At 40.7% G+C, this 25,655-nt stretch overlaps 2 protein-coding genes and 1 pseudogene across 4 annotated transcripts in view; 1 reads left to right on the top strand and 2 right to left on the bottom strand.

Moving 5' to 3' along the window:
- Positions 1-309: 309 nt before the first annotated feature.
- On the bottom strand, positions 310-4,855 carry LOC118782308 (calcitonin-1-like). Of its 3 annotated transcripts, none has more exons than XM_036535615.1 (5): positions 4,791-4,855; positions 3,768-3,858; positions 2,797-2,931; positions 712-901; positions 310-355 (listed from the first exon to the last, which is right to left on the bottom strand). In XM_036535615.1, exons 2-4 carry the CDS (start codon positions 3,851-3,853, stop codon positions 739-741), a joined length of 384 nt encoding a protein of 127 aa, XP_036391508.1. In that variant the 5' UTR covers positions 3,854-3,858; positions 4,791-4,855; the 3' UTR covers positions 310-355; positions 712-738. The 3 variants fall into 3 exon arrangements, with proteins under 3 accessions (XP_036391508.1, XP_036391509.1, XP_036391507.1); XM_036535616.1 differs by having other exon boundaries at positions 712-898; XM_036535614.1 differs by lacking the exons at positions 310-355; positions 712-901 and adding an exon at positions 1,830-2,019.
- Positions 4,856-13,809: 8,954 nt separating this feature from the next.
- On the top strand, positions 13,810-17,411 carry LOC118782109 (annotated as a pseudogene).
- Positions 17,412-22,858: 5,447 nt separating this feature from the next.
- The window catches only part of LOC118781901 (cGMP-inhibited 3',5'-cyclic phosphodiesterase B-like), a 69,290-nt gene continuing 66,493 nt past the window's right edge, over positions 22,859-25,655 (bottom strand). Inside the window, exons 15-16 of the mRNA XM_036535041.1 lie at positions 25,254-25,503; positions 22,859-24,024 (exon numbers count right to left, since the gene is read on the bottom strand). Of these exons, the coding sequence (XP_036390934.1) occupies positions 23,807-24,024; positions 25,254-25,503 (468 nt within the window). The 3' untranslated portion in view covers positions 22,859-23,806. The remainder of the gene's footprint in view (positions 24,025-25,253; positions 25,504-25,655) is intronic.

The following is a 25,655-nucleotide window of genomic DNA, read 5'->3' as shown; positions in this document are numbered from 1 at the left end:
GAGGTACCGCAGTGCGCTGCTGAGATGCGTATGGAGCGTGGGTCACATGATACAAATGTGCTCTATGCCAAATAGGAGACAGAAATAGCCAGCGAGGATGTCTATTCTTTTCAAATGGAATTGCCTGTAAAATTAATTGAGTTTTTAGAATTTGTGATTATCTGCTAACTTACATAACAAAAGTGCTTTGTTTTTTGTCTTGTTTGCTGAAAGCAAAAAAAAAAAATAATAATAATATTCATAACACCAGGGAGATGCAATAAGTCTGTCCAATGGTTTGGAGGCCATTCTTCTATCACATGGAAGTCAGACGTGGGGCGCAGAGTTCCTTTTTCATGTTGAGAAGGGTCAACCTCTGGAAGACAGTGAGGAGAATGGGGACAAGTCAAGGCCCTGAGTGATTTCGCTTGTCACAAACCTTTATTTTTCATTCTATGTATCATTCTTTGTATCATTCTCTGGATTTACAAGAGAGATCAGCAATCTCAGGCACACATAGATTAGCCCAAGTATTTATGGTGTAAGTGGCTCAGTGGCTTGTGACAATAAAAGGCTATAAACCTCACATTGGCTGATGGGGGACTGCAGTGTTCAGTGAGGGAGACAGAGGGAGAGGCTGCAGAGAGAAAACCAGGTGACAGAACTAAAGTGACAGCGGCAGAGGGGCTGAGAGAGAAAACAAAGAAAGTGGCTTATGATGGCAGTATTTACCTGTATCCCCAAGGGTCATCCAAGCATTCACATCTGGCTGTCTCTCTTCCGTCGCCCGAACGCCTTGGAGCCCACATTAGTGGGGACGAAGTTGCTGTTGCCCATGCCTCCTGATCGGCTCAAGAAATCTGCCAAGCGGTGAGTGACACAGGTGGCTGTATTGCAGGCTCGCTTCTGTGCTGTAACACTGCTTTGTGGAGAGGAGAAAGAGATGAGCGAAAGCACCACGTGGTAGTCTCAGTAGTTAAAAAAACAAACTGCCTTAAAATGAAAAATCAGTCAGAGCAAGAATACAATTTGTATTTAAAAAATTTCACATTTCATTTTTTTAAAATAGCATGGTAATGATGAAAATTAATAATTACATTTACAATAATTATAAAATTGTGGTTATTTTATAATAACTCAGTCTGTCCAGATTGTAATAACCTATATTCATCTGTCTTACCTGGGAGCCACTCTGAAGATTGTGTTGATCTAATTGCTGACGAATCTAGTTTGATCTATGCCAGCTGTTTTAAATTGTTTCTAAATTATCAAAAAGGATGCAATTTCTGGACTAACAATACTACAGAATGCTAGAGACACTTTTATTTAACTGTTTCAAATACACTTGAATAACAGAGGGAAAAAAGGTTTCCTGGTAGAAAAATAAGTTTATTAAACAAGAGACAGTCATGCATGAAAGAAGCATTTATCATTGTTAATGGTATAATTATAGTTATAAAGTGAAGTCTAAAGTAAAGTCTTAAAGGGGATATGTATAATATACACACTGAAATAAATCAGATCATGTAAATTATTACAATAATTATAAATGTTTATTATTATTAATAATTATTTGGTTTTTAAAATAGTTATAATTTGATTGTCTTTGATTTTCCAGAACTAAAGTCCTTATCTCAAGGGATTCTTTATCCTGAAAATAAATCTCTGATAGTAATTTTATAATTCTCTGCCGAAAAAGGAGACTCAAAAAGAAAGTGAGAAATGGGAGGAGGAAGGGGTGGGGAGTTGCAAACAGGGTTTTTTCTGAAGTCCATCAAGCAGGCAAGATCCACATGCATCAAGGATTTCAAATCAAAACCCAAGGAGGAGGAAGAGGAGGAGGGGGCTGCCTAGATGCTGTCAAATGGTTCCCTGTAGCTTGCATAGCGATTGCTCTCCCCCAGGCTCCTCTTCTTGCCGGGGGTGCCCGCTCCGACGTCGGTGCGGGGGTACGCTTGCAATTTGTGCAACTCCTGCGACAGTTTGCCCAGCACGCACGTGCTTAGATTGGAGCAGCGTTTGGACATGGGTCTATCCAGGCTGTTGGGAGAGATCACATGCAGAGACACTCTCACAGTAACAGTGGCATGCAGGTACGTGCTTCTCTCATCTCCATTCAAACACCACCCTTTCCCTCATGCATGCATTATTACAAAATGAATGCATCCTTTCTCTGTCTCTCCAGATGCATGTTTTGTGAAAGGAGCATTTAAAGACCATGCCATACCCCACCCATAACAGTTACAACATCAGGTCCTATTGTAGTCGTGCTTCAATTTGTACGCCATTCAACCCATCATTAGATGCTGCATACAAAGTTACAGTAATACCTCTGCACCTCTGCTGTCATGCAACCCATTCATCTTGCACTAATTCACATCATGCAGCCCTCCATTCCCCTCAGCATTCGCTTCCTTGCACATTCAACAGGCAGGCAGACTCTTGAGCATTCCCTCTTGAAATAAATGAATAAATAAAACTAATCCATGCAAAAGGGGTTTGCGACAGAGAACTCATCTGCATTAATTTGTGTCCCTCTTCTGCACAGGGCTGATTAAGCCATCTTTGCTCTGAGCACATACCTCCACATCCTAATCAAACCCTCACAGGACTGACCGTAATTCGGAGGTGAGCAGGATCATTCCTCATAAAGTAGAAATAGCGGGTTAAAGCAGAGTGATTGCTTGAAAACAAGGCACATCTTAGATTTCTTTGATTTCCAGTTCCTTTTAACAAAAACTCTGTTGGGTGCCTTCTGCAGACAACCTGCGTTGCACAACAGTTGAAGACAAAATGTGAATCTGAAAAGATCTTTACCTGTTTCCATCGTTCACTTGTTGCGCAAGCTCCTCTGCTGTCATTTGGACAAATTCTTTGACAATGGCATTAAGAAGCCTCCGGGCTTCATAGTCGGTGAGTGTGACCCGATCTGTCATTGACTCCAAACCAGGTCTGCAAGCAAAAGATTGACAGTGATCAGACTCAGATAGTATTATCAACTATAGTTACAACCATTCCGTCTGGTACAGTATTCCTAAATATAAAAGATTCTACTTGCCGATGCAAGGGACCAACTTCAGAATGATCTGCTAAATGTATTTCATTTAAAAATATGACAGGTCACCAAGTTCAAATTTATGACAAAATCAGTGTTACAGTGAAAACAATGGTACGGGCTTGGACTTGGTATTTTTCCTATTTATTATTAACCTGGATGAATTGTGTTACTGATATTTTTAATTTCTGTAAATGCAACCACAATCTTATTTACACATTCTGAAAGTTCAATTTTATGAAATTACATTTAGAAAAAGCTACTTTTAGCTATGCTTGATTGTTTAACATTTTTACTTTCACTTTTTTAATTTTGAAACATAACCACCATCTGTCATTTCAATATGGAAAAGCCTTCTTTGGGGGATCACCAGTAGTATCTTGCTCGATTGTCTCAGTGCAGTTGTCTCTTTCAAGCTTGGCTTTGTGGTGCCATGAAACAGATGACAGAAAATTTCCTTTGTTGAGCATTACTGTACCCTTTCCCTATGCTATGTTCAGCATTTCAAACATAAATGGATACCATCCTATCACATAGTACCCATTCTCCAATACATTTAATTTACATTGCACTCTTCATGTCTCTTTCTCTTAATGGGTAAAAAAAACAATATGACCACAACAGCTTCTATCAGTCTTCTTTCTGGATTGATTTTTATCTATTTATCAGTCTGTATGTCTGTCTGTGTCTCTGTCCATCTGTCTACCTGTCTGTGACATCTGTTGAATCTCACCTGGCAGGAGCAGCTTGTGAACTATACATCTGACAAATGACCAGGGCATAGGCAACAAGGAAAGCTGAGATCTTCAACATAACCATGGCTCCTACAATAGAGATAGAGTTATCAGTTTGGTTCTTCTTGTCAGGTTGATCAGAACCACAAGCTTCAACCAGGAACTGCACTTATAAATGGCTCAGAAATGCTTTACAAAACCTGGACTGTGAAAACAAACAAACAATGACACATGTATGTAAAGCACAGAGGTAAAAGAAAAGCTTAGAAGGTCATGCGTTACTGAGGGTGAGGCGACAATGCCTGCCCATCAATATTAGCATCTTGAGTACCTTACATGAGTAAATCCCAGGCAGTCGTATTCAGCTCTGTCAGTGAGGATGGCTTGGACTGCCCCTCTGCTGCTCTCCCATATTTCCCTGCTTTTCACTATGTATCAAACACCACTACAGTAGATGACATGTCTTTTTCCTATTTCCCCAATTCTCTATGTCTCTTCTCAGAAGTCCCTCTCAGTCAGAGACCTTGGAGCTGTTAATTCAGGCACTGGGTGAAAGTTAATGTCACCATTCCCCTCAGACCAAAGAGCGACAGTGTTCTTTGGAGCAACCAGCCTGAATGATCCCTGCATACCGTGGGACCCTAATGAGGGGAGTAGCATCAGTGGCTATCGTCAAGATTAGTGACTCTGGCCAGTACTCCCCAGGGACCCATTGCATTAGTGTAATGAGCTCCTGCCTGTGCTTTCAGGAAGTCCGGACAATCGCTCCATCTCTCCTTGAGAGTCCGCCTGTAACCGCAATTCTCTAATGCCTCACCAGAAAGGGCCAGCAGTAGGGAATGCTGCAGCATGGCTTTCCTGTCCATACCCTAATCCCACCTTCATCAATTCATTGCGCTACTCCAACACACGCTATGCAGTTAAACACAGCAAAAAAACAATGAAAAGGAAATCGACAAAGGTCTACCCTGCACCCATACACCATAAATGATGGAAATCCTGTAAAAAAAATGTTCACTTACCTTGAGTATTAAATCGTCCCAAGAAAAAAAAAAGGATATTTTGACTAAGTTCACCTTGTAGACTAAGTCTTGTTTCTGTTGCAAGAACCTACAATGCACTACCCTATATATCTGCCACAAGGGTTTGTGTATTGACTGTGTAGGTGTTTAATTGTATTGCATCAGCCAATCGCGTACCTCAGCTCTACCCACCAGCCAATCAGTGGCCACCCCTTGGCTGTGGTACTCTAATAAGGGATATGGCACTCCAATAACGTCATTCTTAAGTCACTAAGTGCTCCATTCACAAAATCTGCCAGCCACTCGGACCATTTGCCATCTAAATTTGCATTGAGGTCATTAATTAAACAGGGGCAAATCAAATGAATGGCCACGGAAATCATCCCCGGCAATAAATATTTTATAGGCTTCCAAAAATGTAATGTTGCCTGCTATTTTTCAAATGCCAAATCAATAAGCCCCAAGCACAGAACTTGCTAGTAGAGCCATCTACTGGCCAAAGAGGCACATTACAAGTTGTCGCTTTCTCAGTCCTACACTTCTTTAGGTTGGGTAGTTGAGAACGCTTATTATACATGATACAGCAACACATAGCTCCACATCAGACGTTAAAACCCCCCTGTGTTTTTCCTGATTATAGAGAATCTCAGGGGATATTTGAGGCTTGTACTTCGAAGTGCAAATGATGGTGGTACTTTATGTGAAATATTTCACGTGGAAATTAATTCACATCTGGAAAATATATTGCAAAATGGCATCGTTTTAATTGATTGTACAATATTTTTCAACAGAACAAAGTGAAAATTAAACAATTAATTATTTGTTACATTTACATACTTTCTCATTTGTTATTTAAAAATGCAAGATACTCTAACACTGATTTGATTTGATGGATATTGACATAATATTTTATTATTTGGATTTTTTATAGCATAATGTGTGAAGTCAATGATGATATGGTTTCTTGTAGTAGTAATAGTCCAGTAATGTACTATTGTATTGTTGTAGGACACTAAGTGTAGGTAATGATTTTTTTACATTTCTTAAATAAGAACATAGCATTATTATTACTGCTTCAGTAGTAGAAGTGGCAGTATCATAATAATTACAATTATTGTCATTAATGTGATTGCTATTATTATTAAAAGTAACATTACTCAAATGGGAAATAATAAAACAAATATAACATATTATTATTATTATTATTACTTTTTTTCAAGCTTTATACTTTATATAACTGTAGCATTAGCTTTTTGCATCCATTAAGCAAATAAAATAGCAATTCATATCCCTTTAACTGTTAATTTTATAATGACTACTGCTATCAATATTAATATTCCCATGCGGTCAGACAAGTTGCCCTGCTCTTCTGCAAAGTGGCCTTTAACAGGAGTCGATGGAGCATCTGACAGTAATGTGAACGCTTTTTCAAAACCAATTACAGAACTGTTTGTTGTGTGGCATCATCTAATTCCCTTTACTTTTCATTATTGGGTAGTGTATCATAAAGCATTCCAGCTGAGAGGCATTGTTTGCGTCACTGAGGAGCCCCATTAGTCTGGATGAGTCTTTTAGTGCTATTGAACAGAGCGTTGAGCACCAACAGAGCCAGTGAATCACCAGAATCAGACAGGGCCAAAGTCCATGCCCCTAGTCGAGAGCAGAGGGGAAGCACAAATATACAGGTCCCCTTAACATTCATCAATTTGCGAGGGCTTGCAAACATCACATGCACTTCCACATACAGCCTCTCAGATGAGCTAAAACCAGTGCTTGCTAACTTTGTGTGTCTTGCCCAGAACTTCAAAGTCAATACAGTAACCTTTCATATCTCGCTGTTCTGGCATTGTTCAGCTCACCCACCCTTGTGTAAGTTATTGTAGGCGACAGCTAATGATTTTTCCATCTGAACAGAGGCCAGAAGGTTATATACTGTGTTTATTCTATGCAAGCATATTGTACATAATTGACTTAATTACAACTTTTATAAATATAAGCATTGGTTAACTGGGGCAGAAGAGTGGTGTGGTGTACTGAGACATGACAGCATTACAGGTTATAAATATTGTAATAAGTTGTTATAAATTGTCATAAAAGTTGGGTATCTCCCTACTTACTAACTGATTGGGTTAGTAAGAGGGTGAATATTGTAATGAATCATATTGTAATGAGAGTAAGACAATAAATTTATTTTAATGGCCATACAAAGCCAAGTGAATACAAACCAGTAAAATTGACACAAATGCTGATTTTTTCCTGAAGATTTTAACAATAAACAATATTAAGTGTGTTTTCACCATCACATGAACAAAAACACAAAATATTACTGGCAGAGCCATAGCACCATATGGTCCTTACAATATTAGGTTAGGCTAATTGATTTAAGTTTTAATCTTTTGTTAGTTTGGTTTAAAAGTTATTGAAAACTTAAAGTAATAATTTATCAAACAGGCCAAGACGACAAGCTTAGTGTAATTAAGATGGGAAGACTCTGTGGATACAATGAGTTTTGCACATAGCTTATTAACACAGTTACTGTTCAATGTGACTACATTCAGTATAATTTGTGAACCTGCTTGAATGAAATGGGTGGTGTACCATTTAGAACTGATAGAACAACAGAGTAATGAAAAAAACAAACAACTGCAAACCATTCTCAGTATTTGATATTCCTAATGAAAATTCAGACCATTCAGCTTGTTGCCTCAGCACAAATCCTGTTCTTAGCCAGTTCACTCAAGATGTCATTGTGAGGGGATAGTGTGATAAGGAATACTAGCCTTTATGGTTAGCCACTCCAGGGCCCAAAGTCGTGTACTCTCACCAGACCCAACAGATCATTCCCTCGTCAAAGTAATGAAACACAGCAGTGGGAATTAATTGTTTGCCTAAAGCCCTGCTCCATTTCTCTCACACTCAAACTCCAATTAGACCATGCCACTGTGCAGGAAGGTTACCCAATTACACATCCTGCTGGAGTAAATGCATGCCTCAGTGGCTGTGGGTCCTCTATTAGTCCAGCAAGGGGAATGTTTGAACAGCTGGAGACTGAATACACTGAGAGGGGATTAAATCCTTAGGCCAGGTGAATGAGGGTGAGTTTCAGTCACTAAGCTCCCTCTCTCAGGCACTAAGAACAGAATAAGTAGTATTTATGATCCTTTGTGAAACACAGCTTCAACTTGTGTGAAAACAGTGACTTTAAGCCACTTTAAGGACATTAAGTGAAATTAGCCATTGAGTGTTGCATATCAATCAGTCAAGCTTTGACCACTCTGACATCAACTATTTTCCACCAATACATCTCAGCTGGCTTGGGTGAATATTCATATTATTTTTGTAGGAAGGGTTAAGATGTCAGATATATCTGATATCTTAGGTATATGTTCTAGAGTGTGGCATTTTAGTTAGGTTTTCATGCTGAGGTTACTAGATTTGACATCTCTCAGAAATGAAGCAGACTAACATGTAAAAAGGATACAAAGTGATACTTTTACAATGCTATATAAGGAAATGAACAGATTTAGACCTACAAAAATATTGACATAAATCATGTGGTAGTTACACTTGCGCTTACACTTGCACTTCAGTTTGGGTCTGAATTGGGAAGTTGGTTGTAAAGAGAAGAGAGACCTGACTATGCTTTGGTCTGTTTCCACAAATTGAATTGAAAGTACAATCAGGTGTCCTGCCGCTCCAGTCAGAAGACTGCAGCGAGGTTGTACTGATTACCATTTATGCCACCAATTTATTGTCAAGAACACAGTAACAAATGCTATAAGAACTGAAATCATTACATTGTCAACACATTGACACATGACCATGGTTATTTCAGTTGTGCCCCTACTGTTAGAACCTTTCCCTCTTTTATTAGTGATTATGAATCTCTGATTTTCACCATCATACCTCAGCTTCTTGTCTCATCTATGGATTTTATTCATCTCCTGACTGGTCTCTATGCTTTTTTTCACCCTTTCTAATTTTCCGATAAAGGAACTTGTTGTTAAGTCCTCCAGAATAGCAGTGTCTATGGAAAATGCTGTAGGAAATGTGCAAAATGGATGTTTTTGACTGAAATCATGTACATATCATACTGTATATTTCAAAGGCAGTTACCTTGTGTCAGAAGGGAGTTGATTCAGAAGAAGACAATAAGCTCCTCCCCACCCATTCCCTTGTGCAATGTCAGTCATGAACATAAATTATTGGAGGAATTAAAACATACTGTACAAAGATTGGGTTTTTGATACTGACTGGAACATGACTGGTTGTATTCCACTGGGGTATTATGGGTTTTATTAGGAGAGGAACCCTTTCACATTGCTTTCCGCATACTGCAGCTCGAGTTGCTCAGATGACTTCAGCAAGATGTGCTTATGCTCCACTCAATATTTGCTCTCCAGGTGCACTGTGGGGCTTGTAGTGTGAAAAGTAGTTGTTATTGGAATGCAAGCATTCTAGAAGATTGCATTTGCTGCGCCCCAGCATTCCTGTATGAGTCTAGACGATGTTACTCTAAATGGAAAGTAAAAGTATGTTTTAATCATGTTTAAATCTGCTGCTAAAATGAATTCAGGGCAGCAGCCACAATTGATTCAGTTTAACTGAATAATTTAATAATGATGATAATAATAACAATAATAATAATAATAATAAATATAGCTGCAAGCAGAAATGAAGGGGCCAAGCACCTCAGGGCCACCAGGTGGACAACTAATGAGAACAACCCCTGACCAAGACACCAATCCATCACAGGGTGAACAGACACATTGAAACTCACACTCACACCTATGGGCAATATGGCATGTCCAACTGACATTACCTGAATGTGTTTGGACTGACCCCCCACTGAACCGTTAATCCCCCCATAGGACCAGACAGACACTATTCTCCACTAGTGCAATCCAAAAAAAAAAAAATCATTTATTGACAGTACATGCTGCTATTCCCCTCCAACTGTACCATAAAGACATGCCGCCATAGAGTCATGGTGCTATTCCCCTCCAAATGTTTACAAAACTGAGTGTACTGTTTATGAATATATGTTGTTTTAATTCTCTTTGTAATTTATATACACTGTTGATACAGGAGAAACCGCATTTCATTCTTGATTGTACGCAAGTGCATGATAAAATGACAATAAAGGAAATCTTAATCTGAAACCAATTTAATAAAATACACTGAATAAAACAAGGTACTCTGATATACTTTCTACATCTGTTAGATGAAATTACCACATTTAGATAAAAATAAAAATAAACTAGTCTACTGGGACTTCTAATACCACTCAACAATCTCAGATAAATTGTGCCATCTGCAGTTCTTAATGTATAATGATATTAAAAAGTCTAGTCCTCCCATGTAAGACAACCCCACTTTTCAGATGCAATTTCTGAAGTAGAAAGAAAACGCTGTCTAACATTCAGGCCAATATGGAAAGTCCAAGTGTTTTTTCAACAGTAATTAGTGTATTAGTTGTGGCAATACGTCAAAAGGTGCAGGAGATGTGCCTACTTTAAGTGCTACAAACTGATTGTATCTTAGCAGCCATGCCATTTGGACATTGAACTATGTGTTCATTTTCCAGGTAGGACCTGATATGTAATAATGTAATGACCTACAAAAAACTGTATATACAACAATATATGCTTTTCTTTGTGTGGTCTGTGCTTTGTCATGTCCATTAGAACAAATTGTCATTAAAATCTAAGTACATGAACACATGGGTGTTTAACTGTTTTTCAGTATAGCACCCCAAAGTGGCCAAATTTCACTAAACTTGCTGTGTGGCACCCAGTCCTAATTGTAAGCATGTGTATCGACGTTTATGCCAATGAACAAAAGCATTGCAGAAATATGGCCACTCTTCCTTTATGGCCACTTCACGGGTGAATTTGTGGGTACACTGCGGCCACATTGTTCAACCTGGCAACTATCCTTTAACAACTGTTAAAGACAATGGTCCAAAGAGGTAATACACAAAACCTCATTGTGCCATAACTCTGGGAGGAGGTGGTTAAATGTGTTTTTGACAAAATCAAAGATGGATGAAACACAAAATGGCTGATGTGGAGGTTTCATAAGTTCCCAGATAGGATCCTTAACTTTGATGAAGCACAAGAAATTTAGTTGAGATATCTGCTTTTCTGCCAGAGTAATGGGTATTTTTAATGATTTTTAATGGTATAGTGCCAAAATTCATGAAACTTGGTGCATACCCAGTGTTGTTAATACCAACAAAGTGTACCAAGTTTGGCATCACTCCAACAAAGCATTGCTGACATATGGCTCACTTCCTGTTTTAGTGTCTTCACCATGGAAATTCATTGGACGACAGCGGCTGTATCGTTTGCCCTAGCAAAATTCTTTGAATAACTTTTGGTCAGAACACTCTGTAGATGATACGGACCATATTTGGTGGTGATAGGATCAACGGTCTAGGACTAGTTCGCAAAACTACGTTTTTCGAAACATTCAAAATGGCGGAAAATCCAATATGGCGGACTTTAACACCAAGGACAAGTTCACAAAAGTAGGTTTTTCAAATTTTTTTTTTTTCAAAAATCCATTACAGTGGATGAGTCTATTCAATTCATCATGACCCACAGATTCATCGGAAGTAAGGATCACAACTCTAGGACAAACGGTTCAAAAGTAATGAGCAAAAATATATTCTGAAATTTGGCCTGTTGGTGGCGCTACAGGAATTGAGGGATTAACTCCACATTTGGTGCCTGGATACCTTGGACTGTGCTCTATGAGGCTGCCATAGAAAACCATTGAAAAAATGATAATACCAAGATCGCCAAAAAACAAAATGGCCGACACACAGGTTTCATCTTTTCCCACCTAGGGTCCTTCACTGTGATGATGCACAAGAAATTTGGTTGAAACATCTGCTTTAGTTCCAAAGCTATAGGCATTTGAATTTTTTCTCTGTTTTTCTGGTATAGCGCCCCCATATGGCCAAATTTCATGAAACTTGGTGGGTACCCAATATTCCACCTGGCAATAAAGTGTACCAATTTTGGCACGACTGCAACCAAGCATTGCTGACATATGGCTCACTTCCTGTTTTGGTGTCTTCACCATGGAAATTCATTGGACGACAGCGGCTGTATCGTTTGCCCTAGCAAAATTCTTTGAATAATTTTTGGTCAGAACCCTCTGTAGATGATACAGACCAAATGTGGTGGTGATAGGATCAATGGCCTGGGACTAGTTCGCAAAAGTACGTTTTTTGAAACATTCAAAATGGCGGAAAATCCAATATGGCAGACTTTAACACCAATGGGTACATTCGAATTGTCATGACCCAAGGGAAAAAAGGAAAAGGGGAAAAGGGGAAAAAGATCACAACTCTAGGACAAACGGTTCAAAAGTTATAAGCAAAAATGTACCTTGAAGTTTGGCCTGTTGGTGGTGCTACAGAGATGGATGGATTGACCACAAATTTGAGGCCTGGATACTTTGGACTGTCCTCTATCAATGTGCCAAATTTCATAAAAATCCACCAAGGGATTCTATGGGCTGCAATAGATTCCCAGAGGAGAAAGTATAATAATAGTGAAAAATTCTAACAATTACAACAATAATAATAATAAGCAGAAGAACTTAATTATTCTGCCATAATCAATCAAAAAGATGATTGATTGTAATCAATTACTTTGATTGTAAGCTGTTTTGCTGATCTAAGCAATGCATAATGAACAAAAATATATAACCTTTATACTAGCATAAATACACAGCCAAGTACACATTTATTCCCCAAACATGACAGCAGATAACTGTTAAGAAACTGTCAAATCCAAATCAGCATTAATACAGCTAAGTCAGCCCTGATTTACTTAGCCCAGTTGGAAGAAAAACCACAAGCGATTCGGAGCAGGGCTAACATGCACTCTAAACAAGATAAGAAATTAAAGAAGCCACTGGATTCATATATGGCCTTGCAAAAAGCCTGAGAATAATGAATCCACAGGTATATGCTCAGTTTATAGCACACTGCTTAACCAGCTATGTAGACAGTTCATTTGAGTTTAAGTATCCCTGTTAGTCTTTGCTGTTGGATCTGTCACACACTGGTTTACAGATGAAAAGCCTGAGGCTTAAACTGAGTCATCCAGGGAGATTTCGGCCTTATGCATTATGGTTCTGAAACATGATAAAAGCAGAGAAAAAGAGAGATAACAGTCTTGTATTTTTAGAGACTAAAGATACAAATCTGTACTCTAGTTTCTATTTAGAAGTAGTATAACTTACTCACAAAAACGGTGCTTGTTTGGATAATACTAGAGGAGTGTTACAATGACTGGAATCTCATACAGTTATGCAGGGCTGCAATGTTATGTCTTGTCTGACCTTTGACCCGTGTAGATGTGTCAGGAGTTTCATGGGCTAACCAAGGCAAACTTTGTCCATCATGTGGACCTTAATGAGAGCAAGAGTCATGGTCATGTTGAAGACCCATTACATCACCAGTCATAGTATTCCTGGTATAGACATTGTATATAAGTAAAATTAAGACATCTAGTGCTATGTTTTTAAGAGTAAATATCGCTAATGGGCGGAAACAGTAACTACATAGGTTGTTAATTTTCATACATTTTCCTTTTTAATTGATATTTTACACCAACAGATTTATGTTTTATCGCAGTTATTTTGATATGTCTGCAATACACAGACAATGACGGGTTGCTGCTGTTACAATGAAACAGACACAGGCGTCCCATCGAAACTATTACTAGCCAAAGACTATTATTGTTCTCGGAAACTGCAGTTTTCACGAAATTTCCAAATCTAGTTCTTGAAAATATAACAGCGTGCTAAACTATTCTCAAACGTTTCCAAACATACAAAGCCACATAAATCAAAGTACATCAATAATAATGACCTCCCGGGTACACGTCTAGCCAACCTTTGTCTGGTAGAGGCGGGGATTGCAACATGTGCAAAATGATAATGTACTCTTTTGTGAGAAGGAAAGTTTGGTCCTTTGGCAACTACAGGCAGATTGAAAATGATGTCGATTAGCAGACTACAAATTCTGCTGACAGTATTGTACGGACAGACGTGTTTAGTTTTAAGTAGCCTTCTGATCATACTTTTCTGTTTCCTGTTGATCCGGCAGCTTGTCAAACAGAGGAGACCTGCCAGTTTCCCCCCGGGACCCACACCTTTACCAATCATTGGGAACATCCTGTCTCTGACCACGGAGCCACATGTTTATATGAAGAAGCAGGGCGAAATCCACGGTCAGGTACAGTACTTTACCTATGTCAGTAGGCATTCGGGTATGTGACCAAATAACTTAACTGCCAAAAGCACATACAGGTTACAGGCAACGAGTGGAATCCTTGAGTGTGAGGTGATAGGGTGTATGCAATTTGAAGATGCTGTTATAATCACACCTTTGTAGCATTTAAATATTTACAATTTTTTTACATTTTTAAATATTGTAACTGTCAACACAGATAACACTATCTGAGCAAATTCACTTTGTACCCCCATGTTTACACGTTCACATGTGCTCTTTTTTTGTGTATAAAAGGTTTTGTCTAAGAACACCACACTGTCAGGTTCTCGTCTCACATCTGCCAAAAAAGAATACGACTTTGGTTGCAAAAAAAAAACAAAAAAAAAAACAGAGCAACTGCAGCAGCCAAAACACAAGAAATAAAGAATGCTCTATTGTACTTCTGCCATTTAGTAACATCAGGGGGGGATGGGAGACTCAGGAAATGCTGAGTTAGCTTGTGTCTGTTTTGCGTCATTGTAGCACTGTATACGTGCCGCTATATCTTCAATGAATACTGCCGCATCCACCTTACCTATTTCACTGCAATAGTGTAGATTCCAGAAAGTGTCACAACTGCATTACATTGTCAAATTTAGCATACTATAACAGTATTGTGTGTTAAGTAGTTTGCCATTCACTTCTGTAATATTATTACATTATAATGAAAAACCACAAACTCACATCCTAGAATGCCCACAGTACTGTTTACATTTTTCTTTTTATTTCAGATCTTCAGCCTTGATTTAGGGGGCATTTCAGCTGTGGTTCTGAATGGTTATGATGCCATCAAAGAGTGTCTCTCACACCAAAGTGAAGTCTTTGCAGACAGACCGTCCCTGCCATTATTTCAGAAAATGACCAAAATGGGAGGTACTGTCTTTACCCTTTTCACAGGCACATTGCACAATATTGCATGCTCCTGCAGGGTATATATTACAACATTTTTAAGGGATTGGTTTTGTTTCAGCACATTGCAAGGCACATTAAAGCAAACTATTCTTCCTTCCTGAGGCACATCTGAGATACTACTGCGTATGTTTTGCATTTTTAGCTGTTTGCAGCCAAGTCCAAAATTAATAGTGGGATACAGTTAGGTTAAATGGTTAAATGGAAGGTTAGGTTAAATGGAGCTGATTCATTCTGGATTTGATGATTGTATAATGATGTTTAACTGTAACCAACTATGGCTGATTATAGTGCAGTTATCATTTTAAATGATCATTTGTAGTGATGTGAGCCCATGAAATATTGCAACACACTCCTAATTTGGTTTTATTGTAAATGCAAAGGCTGTGCAAAATGTGTTTCAAGTGTTTCGTTTTAAGCCCAGTCTTCATGCTTCTCAGTTGGTTTGTTATGCCTTGCTTACCTCTTTTATAGGACTTCTCAATTGTAAATTTGGCCGGGCTTGGATTGAACATAGGAAACTTGCTGTGAACAGTTTCCATGATTTTGGAAATGGCCAGAAGTCATTCGAGAACAAGATCTCAGAGGAGTGCTTGTTTTTTCTGGATGCCGTTGATGAGCACAAGGGAAAGCCCTTTGACCCCAAACACCTGGTGACCAACGCTGTATCTAACATCACCAACCTCATCATATTTGGGGAGCGCTTCACCTACGATGACCATAACTTCCAGCAGATGATTGAAATCTTCAGTGAGAATGTGGAGCTTGCTGCCAGTGGATGGGTGTTCCTCTACAATGCCTTCCCTTGGATTGAGGTCCTGCCTTTGAGCAAGCACCAGAGGCTCTTCCACAATGCAGCCAAGGTGTATGACTTCCTGTTGGAGATCATCGAATGCTTCTCCCAGGGCAGGACATGCCAGTCCCCGCGGCCCTACATCGACACCTACATTGATGAGATGGAGCAGAGTGCTGGTGACCCTGGGGCCTCCTACTCCTGGGAGAACCTGATCTTCTCTGTAGGCGAGCTCATTATTGCTGGCACAGAGACCACCACCAATGCCCTCCGCTGGGCCATGCTCTACATGGCCCTCTATCCCAGCATCCAAGGCAAGTGCAGTGCATGACAACTTACCACTGAGCTTCCTGTACTGCTCCACACATTGGAACACTTGAGGAGTACTTACACTGCCTCAACCATAAGTAAATTTTGATACAGTTTATCAGTACAGTATTGCTACAGTGTGACAGAAATGTTCATCTTGAGTGAGATCATTACCAATAACATGGAGATCCATCCATCACGGATATTTAATTAATTAAGTAATTGAAGTTAATGAGTCATTGAAGTTACTGCTGCTGTTTTTCCTTTTCCAGACAAGGTGCAGAAAGAGATTGACAGGGTGGTAGGGAACAGCAGGCCACCATTGCTGGAGAACAGGCCTGGGATGCCCTATGTGGAGGCCGTGCTGCACGAGGTGCTGCGCTTCAGCAATGTGGTACCCCTGGGCATCTTGGCACCCCTGTGCCACCTCTGCGGATGCCCTGGTGAGGGGCTACGCTATCCCCTGTGGAACTCTGGTCATCACCAACCTGTACTCAGTGCACTTTGACGAGAAGTATTGGAGCCACCCTGACTCCTTCTCCCCAGAGAGGTTCCTGGACTGCCATGGTGGGTTTATCCGGCGAGAGGCCTTCCTGCCGTTCTCAGTAGGTAAATCCCCCCGCCCCCCCACCTCCCAACACACACACACACACACACACATACACACACACCTCCAGGCCCAACCCCAGCCCTGGCTTCTAAGTGAATATCTCCACTCCCTAGAGCTGACCAATCATTCATCTGCTGTCCTAATGTAAGCCACTGAGCCCTCGGCTAATGTGCTTTGTGACATGGTGACGAAATTAATAAACCATATTCCAAAGTCATGACGCTACGCTGAAACTACACTAGAAATGTAAGGTCTTCCAATCCGTCAAATGCAACGAAAGAGCCTTTAGCTGTAAACCATTTTTAAACCATGATTGATGTGACAGCCAGTGAACCCTTTTAGAGCACTTAATGAATAGATTGGTGGGAAAGCATCTCCCTTGAACTGTGGTGGACTGTCTGGCCACCAGTAACACAGGTGATTTCAAAGAAAAATACAATAGATTTCATAGATTTTCACTGAGTCCCACAGAATGAGTATGATGTATAACTAAGTATGTGCATTGTGTGCTTCCTGTCATTAGGGCGGCGACACTGCCTTGGTGAGTAGCTGGCCAGAATGGAGATGTTTCTGTTTTTTACCACAATGATGCAGAGGTTCCGTCTGCAGTTTCCTCCAGGCACTGTCCCCAGCCTCACCTCCAAGCTGGACATGACCCTCCAGCCTCTCCCTTACACCATCTGTGTGGTGAGGAGGCAGCAGTGAGGGAAGGGACAGAGCGTGCACTGTGGTGGAAGCCCCCACTTCAGCGGACATGGCTGAGAGAGTTAAGAAATGGAAAGCGCAGCACACCCTCTGCTCTGAACTCCATAATAATTCACTGCGAGTCCTTGACCTCAAGCCCAGTTATGATCTTTGTGCAAGTGCTGAGAAAGACATGGGAAACCAGGACCATTAAACATAAGACATTAAAAGTCAGGCACAGAAATGCTGCAGGCTACATCAAGAGTGGTGTATGCCGCTTCAGACTACAAGCATGAATACTTTGCTGATGGACAGCTGAATTTGACATCTTATGTAATGCACCTGCATTTACCTTGTTGGATGGATTATGTCACCACATGCCTGCGTGTAAGATTGACTGGGGCCTTCGCCCCCTGTCCACTCACTGTTCCCAGTTGGGTAAATTGGAACGTCCAGTCCGCCGGCATCAGACACAGGGTGAGAGGAACCAGCTGTGTTTCCTAGAATGTTCCATTTCCTTGTGTGCCCTATATTGTGCAAACACACTGCTGACATTGCTCCATAAATCAGCTCTGTGTAAACAGTGAATTTGTCCCAGGCATATCACCCTGGATTGACTAACCTCCCATCTTCCCCGGAATCTGCTGAAATTTGTGTTGGAAAATGCATACTTATCAGTACATTCAATAGTCATTGAGGTTTTGTATTTTTATAGTTCTGTTGCATTTTTTTATGTGTAAACACATGCTGTATGTTGCACTGGCTAATGTAGCATGATGGCATTAATATAATGTGCCATTAATATAGTGAATTTGACAGTAATGATCCCTGAGCTTTGTCCAATGTCATATCTCATTAATTATGGAACTGTGATATTAAAATACAGGCTGACAGTGTTTAAAAGTTGAGTGCACCTCAGGGCAGTGAAACTGTGCATTTTTAATGTGTTCGTTTCTAATACTGATTCTTCCTTAAACAGACAATCATACACAACTCTAATTTGAGAGTTTCTTGAGAAATGCTCTTGTATTTTTTTTGTTTCTTAATCAGTTATGAATCAGTTATGAGTATTTACGTAATATTTTGGTTTTTCCTCAGCTAAATACAGATATTGAGTACTGATGTGGATCAGTACTTGTTTGATATGGTATAGATATGTATTGATATGGATATGGTATAGATAAGTATTGATATGCATCAAAAGAATGGAAGTGGCTACAAAATGAGTCAGTGGTAGAAAAATATTTGCATTAAATGTGTATGAATTAGATGCCCTGTAAACTTGAGTTGAAGTAAAACAATGCTGACTCCTACTGAAACAGGAAGGCCCAATGTCAACGATGGATGAACCAAGGTAGCAATACTGTAAACAGAGAGCTAAAGGGGTACCTGGGACATAATTTAATGTTTCATATAAATGTCACACTTGTGTCTTTATGACAGCGCTACAGCTACAGTAACTGAAAATCTTAAGGAAATGGTCACATTCTGTGAAGCTGCAGTACATTTTAAAATCTACCATTTATTCTTATTCCCACTACTATTGGGAAACCATTTTCAAAACAGCCAGCATTACTTTTCCATTTGTCGTGGTGATAAAGAAAACCACAGAGAACGCATTTGAACAGCTGAAATGTGCATATTTGGTACAAGCGCAATCCTGAGAATCTGTAGCTGCCAGAAAAAGAACAAACTTTGACAGGCCATCACCCACTTCACTCTGGGGAAACAGCTACTGACAGCAGCACTGGGAACTTTTGTACTGCAACACATTGTCAGCATCTGATCCATATTTCACTTGCAAACACATGTAGCTATGTTCCTGGAAATATGATGAAATGTTTGCAGTCAGTGTTAAGCCTTTTCCTCTTCAATGTAAAGGCCTTTCTTTTGACCTGTGTGTTGCTAGTGATCAGCCATATGGCACAGTTATTACTTATCAAAAGTTACAAACGTGAGATCCAGTCCTGGGCATCTCCTAGAGATCAGCTACTCAAGCAGACATCATGCAATATTTGCTCATCTCCTTCTTTGATGATATATACAACTACCTGTTTCAATCACCCTATACAGCTCACCCTAAGCAATTACTAGTTTATTAGGAAGGGCAGGGCTTCCTCTATGGAAAACCATCATTAGTGTTGGATATCTGAAGCAGTACTTTTTACTAGGCAATCTCTAGAAAAGGTATTTAAAAGTGAATGTTTTACATCTCTGAACTTTTACAAATAAGTCTTAATATGGACAAATACCAATTGACTGCAGGACCTTATACTGGCCAAAGCACATGTACCTTCAGCATTATAACTCTTCCAGCTCTGCTTTTTTTCCCCTCTCCTTCTCTAGACTACCTGGCCTTACCTGGTCATGCACATGGTTCGGTCAGATGGGAGGATCCTCTATGAAAAGTGTTTCCTTTCATTAATGGTTGCTTCTGTTGCTGAAGAACTGTTTCATCATTTTCATTACACACAGAAAATATACTTGACACCACAAAATGTCTTGTATCACACTTACTACTTGTTTAATGCCAGAGAGATGACAACTTCTGTCCAGTGGCGTGAACTACCTGGCTGTAGTACGGAGGGTATGTCCTAAAGTGTAATTGTGGTCATGGATGCAATATCACAACTCCTAACACAATTTGCAGAGTCGATGGAGGTGCATCTCATTTGTGGACATGATTACTTGGTGACTTCTTTTTGGACAGAGCTTCCTCTTGTATATGCTGCTATGGACCAAGTCTGCAAACAATAGTGAAGGCACCCATTGACAGCTTGGAACTTTTCACATAAAAAGTGAGACCAGTAGCCTTCAATTTAAAATATGTGTGTGTGTTGGGGGGGGGGATGATGTATGTATTTATGCAAGTATGATGTATTTATGCACAGAAACACACCACACACGCATGTATGCACACACACATGCACGCATGCAAACACACACACAGCTCTGCACTGTATCCCTTCAAAGGACCGCATTTTTTGGTTTAGGTTTTCTGTTGTGATGTAGGGCTGTGAGTTTGTTAATTTCGCAGTCTGAATCACTTTCTGGAACAGCTTGGCAAGTGATAGTTCAGAGGAGCTGCATGGATTCCCTGGGACTGCAGATTGAGTCTTTTAATCTCAGAGGACAGAGGGACAGAGATGGCTCTGAGGACTGCTCTAATAACAGTGCTGAGCCTCCTTTCTGCCAATCATTTGCCTGTACACCACAGGAAACTGACAAACCCTGTCAGCTGAACGAATCCCAATGCAGAGGGCATGGGGACTGCCACCTGTTGACTGGTGATTAATTGTTTTCTACTGTCACTGAATAGAGCACCTACCCAGGGGAATGCTTATTTGTAAAGCCTGGTCCCCCAAGTGTAAAAACAGCTAACATTTGGAAATAATGTAAATGGAAAATGAGAGACAGTAGATAGTAGAAAGCACGTGATTGAAAAGTAGATTAAAATAACAACAGGTGACCGTGAATCAGCTTTACAATGTGTCACCCACGTCAGATCCATCATAAAGGCTCTGGGTATGGGCTCCTTGAGTCATGTGACCCTGCAGGAAATGTTTTGGTCAGAATGAGCACTGGCTGATCTATGTGGAATGATGACATTTTTCCATTCATCCATCCCTTCTTCATAAGAGCATGTGGAACATCATTGACTGAACCAAGATGTGCACACACACACATATGCAGACAGACAGACACACACACACACACACACACACACAGTCCCACATACAGCAATGCATACACAACACACAAAAACTCATTGGAGACCAAAAAGAAAATCAAGAAAACCAAAAAAGGCAAAGGTGCTACACAAGTAAACAGTATGGAAGAGCAGAGATAAGTCAGGGATGGTGTTTTATGACAGCTATAAATAACAATATAACTGATTTCTCCCCCCCACACGTTTCATGGTTACATCTGACATACACATCTAGATGCTACATAGAAGTGACAGCCATTCATAAATGTATCCATGACACTTATGACACTGGAGCAGACTGAGGTTCATGGGACTGTACAGTGAGACGTCAATAAACAATCAGCTTCCACAACGGGACGAGCATGAGGACAACTCCCCCCATATCGCACGTTGCTTTGTTCAGGGACCCAAATGGAAACAAAACTGGATTGTGTCACACTAACACAACTGTACTTAGCATTTTGACAAGTATAACTGCCATTGTTATTATTACTTTGGCAGAACATCTAGGTGATGTACCCCTGATGATCGGGTTTCCTTTCACGTGTCTTCACATAGGCCTGTTGATCACTGAGCAATGCCTCATGGGAAATTTTATAATTAAGCAATGCTTTGTGGGAAATTAGCATGGGTATACTGAGAAGAGTTTGGCACCAACTGTAGGTATTAGATGACAACAAGTTTAACCAGTAAAAAAAAAAAAAACGTATCTGGGACAAGAGTGGTTATGATGGGGAACACGCAGATGCAGTACCCAAAAGAAAAATAACATCTCACAGCTCCAACAAGGCAGCTTTCACATCCGTAAATAGTATTAGATTAAAAACTCTGGAAACGGGATGATAATCACAGGTTCTCTATGTACAGTGTCAGCTGCATGTATAAAACAGATGCATTCTGATACAATTGATTACTTAAAAATATATATATATGCAGAAATTCTTTCTGTGCAGGTTAAACACTTGTTTGGTAGTAAAAGGTGCACATTTTTTTCTTTTTAAAATACACTAGCTTGATTTTACATTGCCTACTTCTGTCTCCAGACCAAATTACTTTATTACTTTACTTAACATGAAGGAGTTCGGCAGCCGGACCCTTCACTGTATTCTAATTCTAGTGGAATGTCTAGAGTTCTTGCTTCAGAGAAAAAAATATACTATTTAATATTCTGACCTAGGATATAGCATTGCTAATGCATATGCTGGCCCCAATGTAGGTTTCGTAAAGGATAAATTGTGTCATCAATGTCTGCATGATGATTTAAAAAAATATACATATTCTTCTAAATCTGTGGGTTTACAAGAACAAGTGTTAAAATAATGCCAACAGCAAAATAAGCAAAAACAGCCATCCCAAGTCATATCCATGGGCAACCTCCTTTATTCAGTGTACGATAGCTGATGCTGCAAGGCGCCCCTCCTTTAATGACCTGCCTGCTCCATATTCTATGGGCAGCTCAGTCTAAGCATTACCAATGCAGCATTTCTGGAGGTGTGCAGCATGGAGCTGATAACTTTAAATCCACCACGGGACTTACTTAAACATGGAGATGCATGTTTCACGTTGTTCGTACAGGGAATAAAAATGGTTTCAATCACTGACATAGATGCTTCTTTTACTTGCAAGAGTTAGAAATCATTATGACTTCATGAGTTGAACTCCTGTAAGAAAAAAAACTATCCCAAAAAAACTATCAATCTAAATGTAAATCCTGAGTAACAGTGAAAAAATATATAGCCTATATCAAAATTCAAAAAGGAATAACATCCCTTTGTTGGAACAGTTTTCCTGTTCTGTATACTATGTGGTAAACATCAATGGGCTTTTGGGAACAAATTTAGTTGATTGGCCACTTTGCATTCTTGAAGGAAAATAATAATTCACACAGACAGAGAAAAAACAAAGAACAAACGAGGCTGGACATATGCAAGAATAGAAGGCATCCAAAACGATGCGTGAGAGTCATCTGCTTTCAGTCATCACACACGCTCCAATGATAGTTGCGGATACAGTGTTTCGTGCCACCAGAGTGGGGGGAGGGGGTTGAAGATCGAACAGAAACAACAGTCCAATCAGGTTGGACTACAGAGTTCAGAACAGGGTCCAGACAGGCACCTTTGAAATCTATGTTCCTACATAATTTTTCTGTTCGTTTTTGTTTTTGTTTGTTTTTTCCCTACAGTGAGCCTGAATGAGTCTCAGAATCACCTGCACTTCCACGTTTGGACTGTTCACTTTGGTAACTGGTGTCAATCATTTTGATGGGGTTAATTATTCTTATAAATAGCTTTCATTGTTATAGTACCTCATGGAAAGTTAAGCACTCTGTGTTCAACAAGGCAGCATAACAGCTGGGTAACTCTACCATGGAGAACTTGTGTAAGTGTCCCCTCTTCTGAAGCATAGTGTTGGTTTTTTATTTTTCCTTCCATGGGTCAAAGTGCATAGGAGTGGGGCTCTCGTCGTCTTGACGGGAGTCTGCTCACAGTAATAAGGCCTTTTTTTTTTTAGAAGTGACGCAGAGCGCGTCAGCATTTGGGTGTCGGCACAGTGATGATTCAGAGCATGGGGCATCCTGCGGGGTGCCGTCACGGCGCGTTGTGTGCGTGTAAGGAGGGCCAGGGGTGGAGGCTCATTGGCCCCGACCCCCTTCGCCCCCCTGGATCCCCAGCCCAGCTTCCTGCCTTAGCCCCTCCTCTTGCTCCTGTTACTGACGCTCTTCCTCCTCTGCCTCCTCCTGGATGACCTGGATGTCGTCGGAGGTAGGGGCCAGGGACGGGCTCTCGGCCTGCTGCGGCAGTTGCTGCTGCTTACTCAGTTCCTTGCTCTTCTCCTCCTCCTCGATGGTCTTTTTCCACACCTTGTGGTTCTCCGTCAGGTGCTGCATGATGTTGCAGAAGAGCCGGCGCCGCCTCTTTCCCCTCTCTGCAGGGGAAATGTCACAGTGACCACACGTCAGTTACACCTCAACCACCAAACAGAGCCACCAGCACTGATGACTTTTTTTTTAAAATGCTATTAAAAGTGAAAAGTGCAACTTCAATAAAAGTTGGTCGAGTAGCAAGATGCTGTGTTACAACTTTGTCCAAGTCATCACCATAGAATCGGACCAATACATTGAAAATTATGTCCATGTTGTGGTTTGTGGACTCGTCAACGTTCAGTGAAAGCATCTGTGACAGCTTGTGCGCTAAACATTGCCTAATGTGACAGCCAATGTCGTGAGAGGATAGGTAGCTGGCTTGTGTATCTGACACGCTAAGTTTGGAGAGTGCAGTTCTGTCCTGTGATGTTTTGCACAGGTCACCTAGCGCTGGCGCTATCGTGAAAGACAGGTCATGTTCCACTTTAAATGCGGACTTTATGATTGCACACGCAGTCTTGGATGGATGAAGCGGCAGCAGCTACAGTGGCCACAGCTCCTGGCAACGTTGATGTATAACGAAGAGCCCGAACAGCTGCTTTGTGTGAGGGATCTGTATCATGCCGAGACAATACCATTTGCCGCTTGTCCCATACTGTATTTTTTTCGAACACACGGTACAAAGCAGCTCCCGGGCTCGTTTAATTTGTGACAACATACGCCGAATGTTTGTCCGTCATTACCGTTTTCATCTAACCAAGCCAATCGCCATTTATTTTTCACCCCCCGTTCTATTGTGCCTGTGTCTGCGCCAACCTTCACAAGTTTCGCCTCCATGCTCCATCTATTTCAGTGCATGCTAGCCTATTATGCAGTAATCAACTGATACAGTCCCGGCAAATACTTCCTGGCACCACCTCACAGAAAGTTGAAACTGGTTGCCGATTGGATAAGAACAGTGCTCTCGTGCCAGTACGTCGCCTAATCAAGCTACCATTGGTTAAAACTCATCCGAAAAAACACCACGTCAGTGATTATTTTTAATAAAACTGCATTCCGGTCGGGTAATATCAGAGCCCGCGTACGCTAGTAATAATTTATTGCCTGATCTAAAATCTCTGCACGCCGGATGTCTGCCGTGGGGCAGGATTCAGACCAAAAAAAAGATGCATTTCTGTTTTATTCTTAAAATGGCATGAAGTCCAAAATTGTTTTAGCTCCTTAAAGAGTGCTTCATTGAAATTTGAGATATTGGCAATCAGCTATCAAACAATGTGATTTCATGTATTACTTGGTTCAAGCTCCTCCTCCAGCTCATCTTCCTCCGTTTCAGTGTCCTCCCCGTCCTCTTCCTCCTCATCCTCATCTTCCGAGCGCGCCTCATCAATCCAGTACCCAGGCAGCAGGCCGGCGGCATCGTATGAGTTGCAGAGGGGGCCCACGATGTGGGTGATGAAGGACTCCTGGAGCTTGGCCAGCTGGGGCGAGGAGCGGTCCATGAAGGGGCTGATGGGTAACCCCAGGCTGGCCTCCTCATCACCCTGGGAAACAGCACAGACATGCCCAGTTTTAACCTGCTGAGTTCTGCTACTGGGGAAGATACACAAAGGGTCATGGTGTCTGTGCTGAAAGATGTTTTCAGCAATCTAAAACGTATAGTACTTAGAGTACCAAATGAGTGACTTGTTGGTTT

The sequence above is a fragment of the Megalops cyprinoides genome, chromosome 8 (assembly GCF_013368585.1).
Source record: "Megalops cyprinoides isolate fMegCyp1 chromosome 8, fMegCyp1.pri, whole genome shotgun sequence".
Classification (NCBI taxonomy): Eukaryota; Metazoa; Chordata; class Actinopteri; order Elopiformes; family Megalopidae; genus Megalops; species Megalops cyprinoides.
The sequence above is the reverse complement of the archived record's forward strand: the minus strand, read 5'-3'. Positions and strand labels throughout refer to the sequence as shown.